This window comes from Nyctereutes procyonoides, unplaced genomic scaffold (assembly GCF_905146905.1).
Source record: "Nyctereutes procyonoides isolate TBG_1078 unplaced genomic scaffold, NYPRO_anot_genome, whole genome shotgun sequence".
Classification (NCBI taxonomy): Eukaryota; Metazoa; Chordata; class Mammalia; order Carnivora; family Canidae; genus Nyctereutes; species Nyctereutes procyonoides.
In genome coordinates this window covers 27412022-27431307 of record NW_026575044.1, presented here as the reverse complement: position 1 = coordinate 27431307, position 19286 = coordinate 27412022, and the positions used below count along the sequence as shown (strand labels likewise).

Sequence of the window (19286 nt, the reverse complement as noted above, 5' to 3'; positions counted from 1 at the left end):
TTCATGGAAAAGAAGTGGACCTGCCCCAAGTTTTCTTTGTATAATAGAAGGTGGAAGTGAAACAGGAAGGACCCTTGGCTCACTTACTCCTTATTTCCACCAAAAGGGAAACTGGAGGATTTTCCGAGGCTATTGGCAGCAAGTGCAGGAGCGAGAGTGGGAGCCCAAGAAGCAGCCTCTGGTTGTTCAGAGAACTTCAGTTTTAGCACTGGGTTTCAGGTTTGAGGATCCGTGCACCAGAGGCTCAAATGTTCAGGGTGCCTGAACTTATGAGAGGGTCCTACCTCTCCTGGCCCTCCCTTAGTCCCTTTCCATGGGAAGGGAGCCACCCAGCACTCTTTCCACTCTCACCACTGGTTTACTGGGGTGACACAGGGGCTGTTGTACCGAAGAAAAGGAAGCCAGGTTCTGGGAGGCTGCCACCTGCCCAGCAGGCTGCTCTCCCAGCTTTGTTTTTCTTTTCTCTAAGCCAGGAGAAGTTGCAGGAGGGGCATTCCCTCAGAAAGAAAAGGCACCTGGCCTCCTAATGCCCCAAAGCAGAGACAGCTCAGGCCCAGAAGCCTCAGGGTCTAGTTCCACTGTTCCTGAAGAGATATGGGAGTGGGTGCAGAGGCCCAGAGTATGTCTCCACGCTCTCCCCTGCTCTCCTCCTATGAGAAGACTGCTGTTCCAGAGCAGGCTTCTGTCAAAGGGGCAGCATCCTGTTCAAAAGCCCTTCTTGGAAGAAGTGTTCATGCCTCATACTCCAGAAGTGGGGCTGGGGCTTGTGTGTTATCCAGCAAAAGCAGCTATAACAAAATTCCAGACTGGGTGGCTTCCATAACAGACACATGTCTCTCAGTTCTGGAGGCTGGGAAGAGAGGCAGGCCCAGTGCAACAGGGCGAGTACGCAGCTCTTTCTTCTCCAGTCCCAATTTTGGAACCTCTTCTAAGCATTCTGATCAAAAAGAAAAGCTAACATGCTCTAAAGCAGGAGTCACTGGGACTAGGAATAATCCAGCCCTGTTGTCAGGGTTCACTGTACAGTCTTTAAATGTGTTATAAGAGGGTTTACAATGCTGAAGCAAAAACTCGGGAATGTACATGGGTTAAGTGAAAAGCACAATTTTGTATTTTCTTGTCAAACAACTTTACTTGAGGCAACAACTGAAGTATAATTTAATTCAACAGGAAATATCACACTTGGAGGGAAAACACAGAAAAGAAAAAAAAAAAAAAACAAACCCTGAAATTAAAGCCAAACATTCTTTCCAAGGCACAGCACTGACATTTCCAGATTGACAGCAGAATGAGTTTGTTTCCATGAAACAAAACTATGAGTCCAAAATTTGCCTTTGAAACAGATTTCCACCTCATCTCCATTTCTCAAGGCTCAGGGAACGATGCTTGTGGCCTTCCTCAGGGCCAGGTAGCCAGTGACGACGTCAGAGGGCAGCCTCCGGATATAGGAAAACTCTTCAATGGTGCTGAAGCGCAGCTTGCTCTGGGGGTCGGTGTAGTTGGCCTGGGTGGGAAACAGGCACAGAGAAAGGCAGAACAGTGGTGGTGGTGGTGAATGTTTCAAGTTTAAAATTTTTTTCTATTTTACTTAAAGTGAGATATCTTCATTTTGTCTTACTCTGTCACCAAGAACACTAAATTGCTTTTTTTTTTTAAATTTTATTTATTGGGAATCCTGGGTGGCGCAGCAGTTTAGTGCCTGCCTTTGGCCCAGGGCGCGATCCTGGAGACCCGGGATCGAATCCCACGTCGGGCTCCCGGTGCATGGAGCCTGCTTCTCCCTCTGCCTATGTCTCTGCCTCTCTCTCTCTCTCTGTGTGACTATCATAAATAAATAAAAATTTAAAAAATAATAATAAATAAATAAATTTTATTTATTTATTCATGAGAGACACACACAGAGAGAGGCAGAGACACAGGCAGAGGGAGAAGCAGGCTCCATTTAGGGAGCCTAACGTGGGACTTGATCCCAGGACCCCGGGGTCACGACCTGAGCTGAAGGCAGACACTCAACCACTGAGCCACCCAGGTGCCCCTAAATTGCTCTTTTTGTCAAAGACTTGTTAATCTTCCCAGACTTGAGAAATACTTCAGGATATGGGCAAGAGGAAGAGGAGTAACCACATCATACACTAGGACTCTTCTGGTAGGTGCTACAAGGGCTCCAGGGAACAGGGCCAAAATGGAATTTGTGATGATCCCTGGTCCCTGTCTTCAAACTCCCACCTGCTTCAAAGAGATGGTTCAGCTCCATCCCCCAAGGCAGGGAACAGAGGCTGGCAAGGCACACCTGCCCCACCCTGTTACACCCCTGCCTGCTCCTCTCCTGCTCCTCCTCCTCCTCACCCTCCCCATGCCACTCCCTGGGCTCCATCGCAGTGCTGGATGGGCCACCCACCCCCACTCTCCCGGTGGAAGGGACCGCCACCCTACAACTGCAACCAAGGTCATCTTCACAACTAGCACTCTGGTCATGTTATTCTTTGGTGTGAAAGCTCAGTAGCTCCTCTCAAGTCCTCAGCATGCCTCCTCAGACTCTGCCAGCTGGCCTGGGCCCTCCTCCTTCCCAGGCGTTTTTCTCAGCCACACGTCCCCACTCTGGTTTCAGCTGCCATGGCTCTCAGTTCCTCCCTGCATTCATACCCTACTCGCCCCTTCCTGGGGAAGGCCCAGTCTATCCGTAATTGCCTGCTCATCCTTCAGGGCTCAGCCCCCACTCATGTCATGGGGAAGCCTTATCTGCTCCCCACCTCCCACTCTCCCCATATCTGTCTCCTGTGGAATGCTTATCTCTCTCGCTTTTACGTTTGTTATCTGCATGACTCTGAGTAAAGTCTAGGCTGAGAGGCCCTAGGAGACAGGAACGCTGTGGTTTGCTTATCACGGCATCGGCATCGGCATCACTGCTCCTCGTACAATGCAAAGTGCACAGTGGGCCTTCAGGTAGTGTTTGTATGAGTGATAAATGAATGAATGAACGAACTTCAAACGACCAGGACAATCACAGAAAAGAAAACTCACTGACCTACCAAAATTCTCTTTTGGTCTGTTTTCCCTATGTGCGAAATGAAGAAAATTCACTTACTGTATACCTCAAGTCACAAATAAAACCTTGGTCCTTCAGCTTAGTCTAGATCTTGCCTTTCTGTCCCACATTTCCTTTAATGACAAGGACATTAAAGAAGGCTTCTACAGATTTTGAAACAGAAAACATGAGGGCTGGATGGAACTGGAGGGTACTATGCTGAGTGAAATAAGTCAATCAAAGAAGGACAATCATCATATGGTTTCACTCATATGGGAAATATAAGAAATAATGAAAGGGATTATAAGAGAAAGGAGGAAAACTGAATGGGGAAAAGTTAGAGAGGGAGACAAACCATGAAACACTCCTAACTCTGGGAAACAAAGGATTGTGGAAGGAGGTGGGTGGGGGGATGGGGTGACTAGGTGATGGGCACTGAGGAGGGCATTTGATGGGATAAGCACAGGCTGTTATATGTTGGCAAATTTAATTTTAAATAAAAAATTAAAAAAAAAAAAGAAAACATGAGAGTGAATCAGTTGGAACTCCCTTTAAAAAAGTATAAAAGATGACATGGAAGTCTAGACAGATATGGCCAGGTACTCCAGGGCAGGCAGTGTGCTGCAGTGCTGATCACCTGTGTGGACCCCGCCAGTGGCAGTGCCATCACTGAAGAAGGAAGAGGAGGCTGAAGCAGCAACAGCTGAGAGGAACTTGGTCACAGGGCTCTCACAGCCTACAGAGCCCTCAGTTCTGCCTCAGGGGATCTCCCTAAGGTAGTTACCGTCTGTGCAACAGGGAAAGATTAGTCCTCATGATTAATTAAAGCTCTCCACAAAATAAAACCTTGGTCCTTCAGCTTAGTCTAGATCTTGCCTTTCTGTCCCACATTTCCTTTAATGACAGGAACATTAAAGAGGCTTACATGGAAAAAGAGCAACAAGTCCCTTTCGAGAACTCCTGGCCACGAGGCAGTTGAATGGACTGACTGGCAGGAGAGGCTCCCCGGCAGTTCCAAGCAGGGCTGCAGGTCCCTGTGGCTGGCTTTGATCATCTGGCCTCCAGATAGGAACCGGCTTTGCCCTGGCTCTGTTTCCATGGCTGCCTCACTCTTACCACCAAACTGTACAGAGCCAGCCCGCCCAAGTTCAGGCCTCAGTGCCAAGAAGACTGAAGAAATAAGGCATGATACAGAGCTGTTTTGGCACCAACAAAAGCTTGCACAGACCAGACCTGACCTAGTATTCTGAACAGAGGGAGGATGCCAATGACACCCCAGAGGTGAATAAGTAAAAAACTGCACTCCTCCAGTCTTCCCTCCCCTGGATTCCATCCCTGGAGCCTGAATAAAACAAGGGCAGCCTTCCCGCAGGGCAGCAGTGAACAGCTTTAAGGCCTCCCCTGCCGCAAGGTAACAGGCAGGGTTCACTGCTCTCCCCATCTTACCCAGAGCCACGGCACTTCCCGTAGCTTTGTCACGAGGGCTAAACACAGGTGTGACCCCGAATGCCTTCCTGCCATGCCCACGCACAGCGGACAGCCATTTGGCCAGCCGAGAACAGGTGAGTCAGTGTAAGCATGAGCTGGATGTTATTTTTTAATGATGCAACTTTAAATTACACAAGTAACAAATGGACATATTCTCCTCTAAAAAAAAAAAAGAAGAAGAAGAAGAAAAAGAAAGAAAACGTTATGAATAAGCCTCAAGTCCCTTTTTCCAACCATCTACCATTCAAAAGTCCTTATCTCTCCCTGAGGAAACCACTGTACGCAGGCACCCTTCCAGACCTCGTTTGTATATACCCTTACACACAGATATAAACACCCCAGAGAAATTACCTACTATTTTTTTGTGTATATTGTTTTTGGCTTTAGTGATACCATGCTGCTTATGCTGCTTTGCACCTTTCAGTAAATAATACATCTTGCAAATTTACCCCTGTTGTTACATATTCATCAAGCTCACAGATTAGTATGAGAACACCTCCACCCCCTGATCTTTATTTTGTTTCCAATATTTTGCTCATAATCCCATTTTCTCATCATCCTTGTACACACTATTTCTCTAGGGAGCTGCCTAGAAGGCAAATTGCTGGGTCATAGGCTTTAGCTTTTCTGTCTCAAAAGGTACTACCAAATGTCCTCCAGAGAATCCAGACTAACTCTTCCCACCTCAAAAGGGCTGTGTATGAGGATTTCTGTTTCTCTATGTTGATGACGTTTATAATCAAACGTCTTCATTTCTTCCCTGTTGAGTCTTTTTCCTAATTATCAGTAAGGCTGAATATCTACTTCTTTGTCATCTATATGTCTTCCTTATAACTGTCTTCATATTCTTTTAGTCAGTCCTTGTATGGGACGGTCTTTCAATGATTTGGTAGAGTTCTTTGTATATTCAAAATTTCTTAATTCTGGGCAGCCCTGGTGGCTCAGCAGTTTAGCGCCTGCCTTCAGCCCAGGGTGTGATCCTGGAGACCCCGGATCGAGGCCCACGTTGGGCTCTCTGCATGGAGCCTGCTTCTCCCTCTGCCTCTCTCTGTGTGTCTCTCATGAATAAATAAATAAAATTTTTAAAAAATTTAAAAAACCAAAATTTCTTAATTCTTACATACAGTGGGTAAGAGGCTTAGGTTATGTATGACATGACAAGTCCTTGCCCAGGCCATAAAGGGGCCTGGAACAATGCCTCTCAAGATGATTCTCATGCCTCCTCATGTGTGTAAACCACTGCACTAGCAGATGAGCTACCCTGGTGGGGATAAAGCTACCTCCTAAGAGACCACCCTCTAAGTCTGCCCATAAACCATGGCTTCTACAAGGAGAAATGTCCATCTGGGGCTGCCAGACTAGCTCTCCTGTGATAAACAACTATTAAAATGGGTCAAATATACGAGGTGACTGTTGTCAGGCAGGAGATAAGATAGTGTAAGACTACAACACTGCTCATAAAGGTGAAGTCCCCTCCGAGGTTAGGAGATACCTGCCCTGAATGGATGGCAGAAGAACCTACCACATACAGGTGAACGCACGCACATGCCATGTTAAAGTACTTCTACTCTCCCTGTTGTTTTTTACAATCTCTGTATTTAAGGGTCTATGTTAAAATGTTTCAAGTACAGGGGTGCCTGAGTGGCTTAGTTGGTCAAGTGTCCAACTCTTGATCTCAGCTCAAGTCTTGATCTCAGGATCATGGGTTCATGGTTCATGGGTTCAAGCCCCACATAGGGGCTCCACACTGAGCATGAAACCTTCTTTAAAAAAAAAAAAAAAAGTTTGTAGGACACACAACGAGTGTGCACTGCGTGGAGGAGAAGCTACAACATACGAGTGATTCAGAAAGAATAACTAACATTATTGTCAAAAATATAAGAAAAACATCTTTCCCAGCATAAAATGTATATCATTAGTTTAGTCAGTTTTTTTCAGAAGTTTAGAGCTGTACATTTTCATAAAAATATAAAGCATTTAAGTGATTTGAGTTTTGGAAAGTGAAATGCCTCATTTTGGTTCAAAAATATTTTTTGAAGTACAATCATCTCTAAAATATGAGAAATTTTTTACACTTCAGTAGTAAAAAAAGGAATTTTTTCTTTCATATTCTCTCATGCATTAACAAGCAGAGGAAGGGGAGGTGAAACCCAGGTCTCCCACTTTCTGGAGCAATCTGCCCTCCGAGCTGCTCACACGGAGGCCCCAGATTGCAGCCACTCTACAATAAGTGTGTGTGTTTCACCACAAACCTATCACCTGTTCAGAGTATGCAGGCTCCAGGCGGGGTCTGCATATCAACACTGGCAAAAGAGTAGTGTGAAATCTCCTTTTCAACTCAATGCTATGAGACCTAGAGATGTAATTATACTCACAAGAAGACCAGAGACATCAGAATACTTTTTAGCTGGTTTAAAGGAGGGAGGAGCATCAATACTGAAGTCTGGAGGGAGAGGGAAAAAAAATAAGATAAGCTGGCTTTAAAATATTCAGATCCCTTTCATTTTTTCTCCTAAAATGCTGTTCGATAATATTTCTGAAATTTTCATTCTGTGATTTAGTCCTCACAGAATTCTCTGGGGAAATAACACAGTATGTCACAGACTGGGTACAGGCTCTGGAGCAAGCTCTGCCCTGTCCTGGGGCCCCTCTACTCCAGCAGAAGCACTGGAAAGCTCATCTGCCCACAGGCCACTCTCACTGTTGAGGGCTGCACAGACTGTGGGCGATGCCAGACAACCCACTAATTGGATGTGAGCGTCCGGACACAGGAGTGTCCACACCCAGACTACTGACTAGCTCACTTGTCACCCATCTGAGTCACCCTCATGAGAGATGTGCTGCAGGACAGGACATGGAGGGAACTTTGACCTGTACTTTCCAGTGAGGTTGAACAGAACATCTAACAGTGCTTTACACAACTGTGAAGATCTTGCAGCATAAGGCATTTACTCTGACGACCAACGGTACAGACAGTAAAACAGGGTCAGCCTTTAAGATGGTGGTCAGAAACCCTCCTATATCTTGGGCACCCCAGTTCTTGGAAATAAATTTTCAGAATAGACTCTGGAATAAGAAGTTTGTCTCACAGAAACACCAGTAGTATTGTATCAGGACCTTTTCCTATAGATTGAAATGTTAGCGGTGCCTCTAACAGCCACAAGCCCGGGGCCAACACAAACAGGTTCAGCACAGATCCTGCTGTGGGGACCCCCCCTACACTGTCTCCCTCCCCCCAATGCGGATGCTACTCTCCCAGCTCCGAACCACAAGCTGTTTCCTATGTTAATGCAAACACAGGCAAGGAACGTAGGTAGGTTCAGTTCCTCCTATGAACATTATACACACACAGAAAGCTCTAGACAGCTCACAGTTAGGATCGTTCAGTTGCCACGGCAATGCCCTTTCAGAAGCGAGGATCTGTTTTAGGTTCTTCCAGGTTCTGTTCTTCTTGCCAGCGACTGCACCGCCGTGGCCAGAGTGCTGGGATTGGAGACGTGCATCAGAAGAGACAAAAATCAGTGGAGCCTGCCATTTCAGGATCTGAATGATACTTATTCATCACTGTAACACACCCCTCATTCTGTGAGCTCATTTGTACCCCCAAGGGTTGTTGTTTAAGAATTACACTGTACACTTTAATCTGACATAAACTTTCAGATTATCAAAACCCATGAGGTAGCTGATCATGAAGTAGAAGTAAAAGGGTGGTGGTGGTTGTCCTTTTTTTACCTGCTCATAAAAAGTCACATCCTTTATTGGGACTAACTTAAAAGAATTCACTTATGAATTTTCCCATTACTTTAAATTTATTACAAAGTTAGATTTAAACTCATGATCACACCTCAACTGCCCTTCTGAGGGCAGGTCATTGCCTTGCAAATTACTGGAGCTCCTGGAAAACCCAAGTAAGCCTCAATCATCGCATGGCAAGCCCTCTGGAATTTTCTTTTCTTTTTTGTTCTATAAAAATGACAAAATAAAATGGAAAAGAATACCAAAATCTGTTGCAGGCATTGGTAATACTGTATTTTTAAAACTGATGAAAAACAAACTTCTAATGACATAACATGAATCTCTGTAATTACTATAGCTCTTGAGAATGAAAGGAAGAGTAGCCTATTTCTGCTTTACAGCAACATAAGTTAGATTTACTTAAATTAATGAGAACTCTTTTAGTTCATTGTTTTAAGCCTCATCTAAAACTTACGTAAGACCAATGAAAAGGGATGAGCAATCATGGAAATGACCCGCGTAAGAGCAATGAAAAGGGTGAGCAATCATAGAAATGACCCGCCCTCAAAATAGTATCCTTTAACCAGTTGTACCAGGGGGAACTGGCCCACTGGGTGAGCAACAAGAAGGGCCCTCCTTCTGCCTCCACCCTCTCCTAACAGCCCAAGGCAGAGAAGGTGGTGACTTTGACAGAGAAAGGACATCAGTGCCACCGGGCTGCAGGCCCAGCAGGATCAGAAGCTGGGGTGTGGCTGTTTTTTTAATTTATAAAATACCTCGAAGCTTACCACAAAGTTTGGATCCTTAAATGGCAATGGCTTGGCAGCTTTTTCCATAGGTCCTGTGCTGAAATCAGAGGTCACCATCTTATTCTCACTCATGGCTTCCATGCTGATACCCTTAAAACATAATAAGGATTGTCTGAGGTCAGTTTCTTCTAGGTGAACTCTCTAACTTGGCTCCTGACAAGACAGATGATACGACAGGACATGTGAAGGAAGACAGTGCCCCCAGAGCTCTAGCGGGTGGCCTGCACCAGAGAAGGGCACGCCAGACTGGGAGCACTACCTGTTGTGCGGAAGCCACAGGAGAGACAGCTAGGCCCCAGCTGCCTCGCTTCCTGGTTCCCCCATGTGCCAAGCCGTAGGAATGGCTGTCCTACCAAAGCTGGCTCATTGAACTCTGAGAACTGCTCTTACCCCTGGTTTCCAGAAGAGAAAATTGAGGCTCAGGGGTATGGGCTCCAGGCCTCACAGTGATTACCTCTGGATTCACATCCAGGTGGGGCCAATTCCAAAGTCCACACCATCTCCACAACACATCTTCCCTGCTCCTCCTGATCTTGTCAAACTGTGCCTTAAAACATTGAGATAAAAAAAAAAAAAAAGGGCCAGCCCCTGTAAGGGTGTCATCAGCCAGAGAACCCAGGCTCCAGCTCTTAAGCTTCAAGGGAGCAACAGGACATAAGCATTCGAAGGAAGGAGAGTAGAGGGAGAGGAGGCTGGGCGGCTACCGGTCAGGGGCTGCACCCCGACAAGCAGGCTAAATGCTTTATTTTTTTTATTTTTTATTTTTATTTTTTTGGCTAAATGCTTTAAAACAAAAAAACCTGTCAAGTTAATCATCACCAAGAAAAAATAAACCAAAGTAAAATATTACTTCTAATTTTTAACATAATTTCCAGTCTTCCTAGACTGCAATAAATTATTTTTTAATTGATATATAATTTACATACAGTGGAATACCCAGATCTTAAGTGTAGGTTTCATGAGTTTTGCCAAATCTTTACACTCGGTTAACCTATGTCCCTATCGAGATAGAGAACATCCCCATCATCCCAGAAAGTTCCCTCATGCCCCTTCCTAGTCAGTACCCTCCACCCTCAGGGGCAACCGCTGTTCTGATTTCTACCATGCCACTTTTGCTTATTTTCAGACTTCATACAAATGGAATCTGACAGCATGTACTCTTGTCTTTGGCTTCTTTAGTTCAGCATAGTGTTTTTGGGATTTCTCTATGTTGTTGCAGAGGTCAGTAATCTGTTTGACCATATTTGTGTGCCCTCAGCAGAGTGGTATTCCACCGTATGGATATACCACAATTTGTTTATCCATTTTCTGTTGATGAGCACCTGGGGCATTCTCAGTATTCAGCTATTATAAATAACACTTCTGTGAACATTCTGTACCAGGCTTTGTGTGGACCTGTGTTTGCACTTCTCTTGGGTAAATACATAGGAGTGGAATGGTGGGGCTATATGCTAAGTGCATATTTAACATTATAAGAAACTGCCAACTCATTTCCTAAATGGTTGCCTTCTTTGACACTCCCAGCAGCAGTGTATGCAGGTGCTGGTTGTGTGTGTGTGAGTGTGTCTATTCCATCACCCCCACTCCCACCCCTGCAGTGACATCCATGGGGGGGGGCATAGAGGCCAGTCACTTTGCTGCAGTAGTTTTCTGAATGGTCTCTCAAACACCTTCCCAGACGCTTTGCCAGGGTCTCTGCATGTGAGCCTGTGTTCCTCCTCTGTCCACACCACCTCATCCATCTGGCATGCTCCTCAACCTATCCCCCCCTACGCTTCATGATCTTTCCTAACTCTTTTCTCTTCCAAAGCCCAGCTCAATATCAACCCTGTAAGAACTAAGAAGCCTCCAATTTCTCAACCTTTTCCCACCATCTGCAGCCAGAAGTGTTCCTGTTGCTCTCTTTCCTCTTTCACCTCCTCCCTCCCTCTCTCAGGAGTCCTTCCCACAGCCCTCGGCCCTCATCTGGCAGCTTCCTCAGCTCACTACCTCCGAGGAGGGGCTCTGTGGGGCACAACTTGCCCACTCCTTCTCTCCAGCACAGTGAGGCATTCTTAAATGCAAGCCTGATGGGGTGACGGGGCTCCCCTACTTTATAGCAGGCCAGTGGGTCCCAATGACCTGGGGATGAGAAACACATCCTGGCCTCCTCTCCACCCTTACCTTTCACTACCCCTCCTTCCCGCATTTTGTATTTTCTGGCACAAAAGTCATCGAGTCATTTTCTATATGGTACAAATAGTTTCCAATTTTCCCATTTTCATTTATGCTTTACTGAGATTATTTTCATCAGGATTAGTTCATGTCAGTTTTAATTTTATAACAAAGATAAGATCTAGCATTTTGTACATAACTTTTCTTGCCCTGGTAATGTTTCCTTCATGGTCATGGCATTTCTGCCAGGTATGTGTATCCAGGGAGGCCCAATTTGATGAGGAAAATTTGATTTTCCCCATCACATTTAATCAATAACCAACATGACCATGTATAGTTTTAGCCTGCAAAATCAATGTTATTTTGTGTTGACTAGTTTTAAGACCAATATCTATTATAAACTAGATATATGATTGATAGTTTGTATTTATGTCTTAGTCAAGGAAAAACAGCAGCTTTATGAAACAGGGAACAAGAGACCAGAAGAAGGAGAGACAAAAGAGAGAGGTGAGCAGACAAGGGAAGAGAGACTCAGGGAGTGGGAATGCATGGAGCGGTTGCCCGTCCGGCTTGGTCTTCTGTCTCCCCACATCTAACTAGATCAGAATCTACGGTATGTGTATTCTGAGGAATACATAAGGAATGAGGGGAGGCTAGAGTGAAGCCGTGCTACTGGACTGAAATCAGTGGTTAGCAGCGTGGGCTCACGGCTTTACTGTTTGTTTGTTTTTTTTATGGTTTTTCTGCTCAGGCAGAAAAACAGATACAGAGAGGAGAGGGGTGTGGGGGGAGCATACCCCTCTCCTTCCTAGCTCTCTCCTCGGACACAGCTGCAAACAACAACAGGCAAACCTGTGCTCAGATCCTGGTTTCTAAATGTGATTCTCCAAGACGTACTGATCCTTTAAAAAGTAGCTGGTTCTAGGGCTGGGCAGGAAAGTACAGAATGGGCGCTGTGGTTCGAGAAAGAAAATAGCTCTATCAGTCTGCTAGGGCAGCGCTGACAAAAATACCACAGACTGGGTGGGCTAAACAACAGACATGTATTTTCTCACAGTTCTGGAAACTACAAATCCAGACCAAGGTGTCAGCGGGATTGGTTTCTCCTGAGGCCTGGGTCCTCTGCTTGTAGACGACTGTCTCCTTGCTGTGTCCTCACATGCCCTTTCCTCTGTACACCCCCTTCCTTGGTGTCTCTTTCTTTTATACTGACAACAGTCATATTGGATTAGGGATCCACTTTTATGACCTCATTTAACCTTGCTTACCTCTGTAATGGCCCTATCTCCAAATATAGTAATGTTCTGAGGTATAATGGGGTGAATCTTGAAGGGACACAGTTCAGTGCATAACAGCTCTCAAAAAGTGAAGGACTCTAGCCAGATTGAAGAGGTTCCTACTAGCTAAGGACAATTTGAGAAACAAAATAAATAACACTGATCCAGAATATATAAAGAATTGTTAGCACCCAACAACAACAACAAAATTCCATTTTAAAAAAAGAGCAAAAGATTTCAATAAGCATTTCTTTGAAGATCTACAAATGGCCAGCATAAAAGATGCTCAACATCATTAGTTATTAGGGAAATGTAAATCAAAACTACGATGAGATATCACTTGGGATGGCCACAAAGACACTAATGTGTTGGCAAGGATGTGGAGAAACTGCAACCCTCACACATTGCTTGTGAGAAAGGAAAAGGGTAAGGTCACTTTGAAAAACAATTTGGTGTTTCCTCAAAACATTAAACCCAGAATTATCATATGACCAAATAATTCAACTCCTAAGTATATACCTGAGATAATTTGTTTAAAAGTCTGCAAAAATGTGTGCATATTCATAGAAGTATTTCCTATGATAGCTATGATGTGCAAACAACCTACATGTCCATCAGCTGGTGAACACAGAAAGTGTGGTAAATCCACACAATGGAATACTATTCAACCAGAGAAGGGAATAAAGTCCTGATCCGTGCTATACCATGGATAAGCCTTGAAAATATTACGGTAACTGAGGGGCACCTGGGTGGCACAGTTGATGTCAGCTCAGGTCATGATCTTGGGGTCATGGGATCGAGCCCCTACATTGAACTCCACACTCAGAGCAGAGTCTGCTTGAGTTTCTCTCTTGCTCTCCCTCTGCTCCTCCCCACCTCCATTCTCGAATAAATCAATCTTTAAAAAGAAAGAAAATATTATGAGAACTGAAAGCAGACACAAAAGACCACATATTATATGACTACATTCGCATGAGGTAACTACAGCAAAGATCAGAGGTGGTCAGGGCTGGGAGGAAGGGGGAATGGTGAGTGGCTGCTAATAGAGGGTTTCTTTTTTGGGGTTGTGGAAATATTCTAAAATTAGATGGTAGTGACTGCAAACCACTGAAGTGTACATTTTTTAAGAGGGTGAATTTTATGATATGTGAATTATAACTCAATAAAGCAGTTACAAATAAACAAATTTATGGATGAATGAACGAAGCTAGTCTCAAAGTATCTCCTCACAGGATACTTTAATACGAACAGGAAAATAATAACTTTAGAGTGGAGAAACCTGGAAGATACCACCTTAGTAAGTGCTCAAAGCCAGCATTGGTGATAACAGAACATATGGCCATCATGTGCCATGCTATGATCACTGAGAAGGGGCAGCGTCACGTCTTTACTCTTGCCAAAAATGTATTACCCATATCTGATCATGAGGAAATATCAGATAAGCCCAAATTAAGGAACATTCTATGAAATAAATGACCAGCACTCTTCCAAAAAGTGTCAGGTCATGAAAGATAAAGACTGAAGAACTGTTCTATATAAGAGGAAGCTAAAACACGTGACAACTAAACCAACATATGATCCTAGATTGGATCCTGGACCCGACCAAAGACAAGAATCCAGTCTATGTATTAGGTGTCAGTGTTGCTTCAGTGTTAATTCCCTAAATTTGATGGCTGTACTATTGTGACATATGAGAATGCTTTTGGTTTTAAGCAATCCACACTGAAATATTTAGGGCATTTAAAAAAAAATACAGTGGCCAAAAGAAACGTCTTCCCTGGGGAAGGCCCAGCTGCTAGCCTGACAGCGAATGAGCCAAGGGCTCCACGGACCTCCAGAGGAAACTATAGCTGGCATGCGGGTCAGGAAGAGTGGCCACCCGTTCTTTCAAGAGGCTGTAGTTCAGGAGTGGAGGAGGAAGCCTAGCTTACTGGTCGTAAGGAACCTGAGATGAGCAGGTCTCAGGAAACTGGCCAGTGTCAGAAGAAGCAAAGTGGTCTTTTTCTCAAGGAATTTAGTGCTTTATTAGGGTGGCCACAGGACTACTCATGGCCTATGAGGAGGCTGGCTGACAGGTGGCCTCAAGTACGTGAGAGAGAGACAGCCCTAAGAACCATACAAGGAGCTTCGCCTCAGAACAAAAAAGCCAGATTGCTAGGGACAGCTCAGGCCAAATAGGCAAAGTGAGAGGTTTCCCAGGGCCAGATACATTTAAGTTGCAACTTTACTGTTGTAGTGTTTCATGAAGAAAAGGACTGCTTATATAATGTTTCCATCTGAGAGAAAATAAGCAAATACAGCTGCTAAAGAAGCAAGGGGAAGATCCCAGAGGGGAAAGGAGAAGCAGGCCCCAGGGTCACCAACAGTGATTCCAGAACCTTCCACAGAAAACACCCAAGTGGTGGCCATTATCCTCAAGAAATGGCCTTAGCTTTCCTCCCCTGCTGGACGGGCAGAGAGACTGCCTCGTCCCCCTTTTTCTGAATGCCTCTTCCTGATTCCTCATGGATAAGCTCCAAGGGCCGTGTGAGCAGTGAAATCCTGGGCAGGAATCAGGGCGCTCTTTCATGTAGGCCATTCCCAGGCCCCGGGGAAAGACGGGAAAGCGCTGGCAGGCAGGCAAGACTGGGGAGGTGGTGCTGCCCTGAGGCCACCAAGAGAAGCAGGTATCTCAGCAAGTGTGTGTGGGTTGGGAGGTCTGGGAGCTCTGCCAGGGGAGAGGATGCACCGTCCGACAGGTGCATCTGCTGGGAGGAAGGGAAAGGTGTGGGAGAAAGTGCCAGAAGTCTGCATCACCACTCGCCATTCCCCCATGCCAGAGAAGAGGCAGCAAGGGAACGAAGATGATGTGCTCAAGCACTGAGTTTCAAAGGGGACCCCTTCTGCTCCTTTGGTCCCTCCATCATCCTCTGTCCTTCCCTTGTCAGCAGGTCCATGAAGGAGCCAGGGTGAAGAGGGGCCAGAGAAAGGAAACCATCCAACAAGAACCGAGCTACATCATTCCAGAGCTGCATCCTGCCTGTGAAACAGTGAGGACTCTCTTCCCTCTCAGACCAGGATCCAAAAGAACACCCCCCTCTGGGCCCTGAACTGGGTGTTGTGCCGTTCCTCCTTAACCCCGCCCTGCATGATACCACACCCTCATTCTTCCCCACCCTGGGCTGCAGCCCCGCTGGGACTCTGGTGCCTATTAGTGATGGGATGAGAGGGAGCGGCCTTCAGTGAAAGGGAGGATCAAGTCCGTGAAGCTAGAACGCAAGAAAATAAAATTTTAAATGATGTACAGTTTACGTATTACTAAGCCACTGTTAACACCAAGAGACTTTATGAGCTGAGCCACCCCATCCCGGAGATGTGAACACTCGACAAAGAGGAAAGAAGTAGCACTCAGGGCTGTCCCCTTTTTGCAGCACCAGAAGTGCTGATGCAAGTCCCAGGGAGGAGAAACCTGGCCCTGTCAAAGCAGCATAGGCCTGCCTATGGCGACTGTCCGCTCACCAAATACATGGCTTCGTCTCTCCACATAGCAGCCTGAATAACTGACTCAGAAATAAGGACAGCATGGGCACAAAGACAAATGCACTTTTTCTTGTCACTGGAAAATCAAATGCCCAGTCACATCGATCCAAAAGTATTCTAGAATCAAATTGCTGAGCCTAATCTAGAACTGCAATGTTGTAGTTGGGTGACTTAAAGTAGAATTGTGAGAAGCAACCCAAATATTTGATAAAGTCAGTTAAATAAGAGCACTTAATTCCTTAAGAAGCCAGTCAACATAGATTCGTGAAATAACTCTGAGCTGAAAGCAGGGCGCACAATGTTACACATTGTGGACAATAATGAAAAACTCTCTACACAGAAAACACAAATTATAACAGTTGTCAGGGAATAAGTGAGTGACTTATGTCCACTTTAAAAATAGAAAAAAGAGGGGCACCTGGGTGGCTCAGTCCATTGAGCCTGGGATTCTTGATTTCAGCTCAGGCCATGATCTCAGGGTTGTGAGATCCAGCCTCTCATTGGTTCTGTGCTCAGCCGGGAATCAGCTTGAGATTCTTTCCCTCCACCTCTCCCCCCAGCTCGTTTTCTCTCTCTGTCTCAAATAAATCTTGAAAAAAGGAACTTCTAGGGATCCCTGGGTGGCTCAGAGCCTTGGCGCCTACCTTCGGCTCAGGGCGTGATCCTGGAGTCCCGGGATCGAGTCCCACATCAGGCTCCCTGTATGGAGCCTGCTTCTCCCTCTGCCTGTGTCTCTGCCTTTCTTTCTGTGTCTCTCATGAATAAATAAATAAAATCTTAAAAAAAAAAGGAAAAAAAAGAAAAAAGGAACTTCTAAAACTAACACCATGATTTCCTTTTAAAGCTGGAGCAGGGATGCCTGGGTAGCTCATTGAGTTAAGCATCTGACTCTTGAGATTGGCTCAGGTCATGTCGCAGGGTCCTGATACCCATCCCGGTGTCAGTCTCCACACTCCGCAGAGTCAGCCTGGGATTCTCACTCTCTTTCTGTCCCTCCCCCTACTTGTGCGCGAGCGCGCTATCGGAAATAAAATCTCGAAAAAAATAGGTAAAACACAGAGGTTATTTTAAGAATCAAACGAGATAGGGGTGCTTCGCTGGCTCCTTCGGCGGAGTGTAACTCCTGATCTTGGAGTTGTAAGTTCAAGCCCCATGTTAGGTGTAGAGATAACTTAAAAAAAAAAAAAAAAAGGATTAAATGAGCTAGGATTTAGAAAGTGCTTAGAACAGTGACTGGGATAGTGCTCTCTTATTGCTTTAAATAAAATGCAGGAGCCAAGAAAAACACTGACCTAACCGAATCACTCCTGCTGGAACTGTGGGGCCTAGGTCACCCAGATGCCAGGAGGTCTGCGCCAGGCTCTGTGCTCAGGGCCTTCCGGGCATGATCTCATCCAATCCTCTTTAACAACTCCATGGAGTGAGACCAAACCACTTTGGGATGGGGAAACTGAGTGTCAACAGAGTACTTTTCTGAGAAATGAGGGGAGCCATCAGTATCAATACATCTTGGTATTCCTCTATGTAGGGCATTGGAGCGCTCGGCACCTCACGGACACTCGGTACACGTCTGTACAAAGGACGAAGGTGAGCACGCTGACTTGTGCTTGCCTGAAACTCAGAGAAGTCCTGGGCCTCAACCTAACGAGACGGGAAGGAATGATCATTCCACTAAGTCGGCAACAGCACCTCCACCTCTCCTGCTCTCGAGGGCAATGCAACGCGTGTGGTGCTTGAACCAACGCCCGCTTGCCCACGTTGAGGAAAAATATTTCATCTGCACCAGCGATGCAGATCCGGCGGCGGCGGCGAGACCTCCAGAACCTGGAAGGCCGCGCACCTAGGCCCCGTCCGGGCCAGCTCTGCTCGGCTCTGCGCACGCGCGCGCGCTCCGCCCCGCACGGCCCCGCGCATGCGCAGCGCCGGCGAGCGACTGCATACCTGCGTAAAGCTAGAGGCGGACACTTTTTTCTTCTTGCTGGCGCTGTAACTCCCAGCGCTGCTGCCGTTGTGGGAAGGACTGGCTGGCCTTTTCTTGCTGTTACGGGCTATCCCCGGGGTGGAAGTGGTGGCCACAATTGGAATTTGAGCCGCCATCCCTACCCTGAGTCTTCCTCCTCCCCCGCCCCCCCTTTCGCCGGGCCGGCTGGGGGACTTCCGGCTCGCCCTTACTTCCGCCTTCGGGCGCGAAAATCCGGCCTGGACTCCCAGCGCGGTCGCGGACTTTGGGCCACATCTAAAAGGCGGAGGTCGGAGCAGTCCATTCCGTGGAGGCCCCAGGGTGTCGTCACCGGGTCACCAGGTCGGCGCCCTGCTACTCAGACGCTCTGAACCCGAGCACGTGCTTGGAAATTTGCAGCGACTGAGAAACAGAACATCTCATGCTCTTTTTTCAAACACTGGATTTTTTAAAAAAAGTTAAAGACCGTGTATCTTTCTTCGAGACAGAACACTGTTCACCTTTTAATGTCTGCGTGAAGTTAGGGTTGTTCTGGTGGATGGAACAGATCTCCACGCTGCTGGGGCTCCCCTGCTGGGGCTCCCCTTGGTCGCTGCTTGCGGAGCGTGGGACAGCGGGGAGCTCCCAACCCCTTTACTTGTCACACAACTTGATTAAAGTCTTCTAGCTCCTGGGCAGCCTGGGTGGCTCTACGGTTTAGCGCCTGCCTTCGGCCCCAGGGCCTGATCTAGAGACTCGGGGTCGAATCCCACATCAGGCTCCCTGCATGAAGCCTGCTTCTCCCTCTGCCTGTGTCTCTGCCTCTCTCTCTCTCTCTTATGAATAAATAAGTAAGGGATCCCTGGGTGGCGCAGCGGTTTGCCACCTGCCTTGGCCCCAGGGCCTGATCCTAGAGACTCAGGGTCGAATCCCACATCCGGCTCCCGGTGCATGGAGCCTGCTTCTCCCTCTGCCTGTGTCTCTGCCTCTCTCTCTCTCTCTCTCTCTCTCTCTCTCTCTCTCTCTCTCTCTCATAAATAAATTAAAAAAACATTTTCTTTTAAAGTCTTTTGGCTCCTGCTAGAATGTAAGTTCTATGAGGTGAAGGCCAGTTATGTTTCATTCGCTTATCTTTTCCAGGGCATACTACCTTGCAAGTCTTTGGAACAGATTTTGTTTTGTTCTTAACAAAGTAATTCGTAAATGAACAAATCCCCTGCAGTAACTAGTTGAAGCTAGTGCATTCTAAAACAGGAAATAATCTGAGTATTTGAAGGATAGGCTACAGAATGACTTAGAGGTGAGAGAGAACAGTTAGGGAAATTAGCAATAATGTTTAC

The 19286-nt window shown here is 46.3% G+C and overlaps 1 protein-coding gene across 1 annotated transcript; it reads right to left on the bottom strand.

Annotated features, from left to right (window-relative positions):
• Positions 1–1116: 1116 nt before the first annotated feature.
• INO80C (INO80 complex subunit C) lies at positions 1117–18179 on the bottom strand. The gene is made up of 5 exons (XM_055323942.1): positions 17949–18179; positions 9037–9147; positions 7885–7996; positions 6889–6956; positions 1117–1504 (listed from the first exon to the last, which is right to left on the bottom strand). Exons 1-5 carry the CDS (start codon positions 18102–18104, stop codon positions 1373–1375), a joined length of 579 nt encoding a protein of 192 aa, XP_055179917.1. The 5' UTR covers positions 18105–18179; the 3' UTR covers positions 1117–1372.
• Between the last annotated feature and the right edge of the window lie 1107 nt (positions 18180–19286).

Excerpts from the sequence above, each read along its gene's own strand:
- INO80C (XM_055323942.1), bottom strand. The coding sequence starts at position 18,104 with ATGGCGGCTCAAATTCCAATTGTGGCCACCACTTCCACCCCGGGGATA. Across the intron at positions 9,148-17,948 it reads CCGCCTCTAGCTTTACGCAG|GGTATCAGCATGGAAGCCAT; the intron begins GTATGCAGTCGC and ends TTATGTTTTAAG. Across the intron at positions 1,505-6,888 it reads CTGATGTCTCTGGTCTTCTT|GCCAACTACACCGACCCCCA; the intron begins GTGAGTATAATT and ends TTTCCCACCCAG.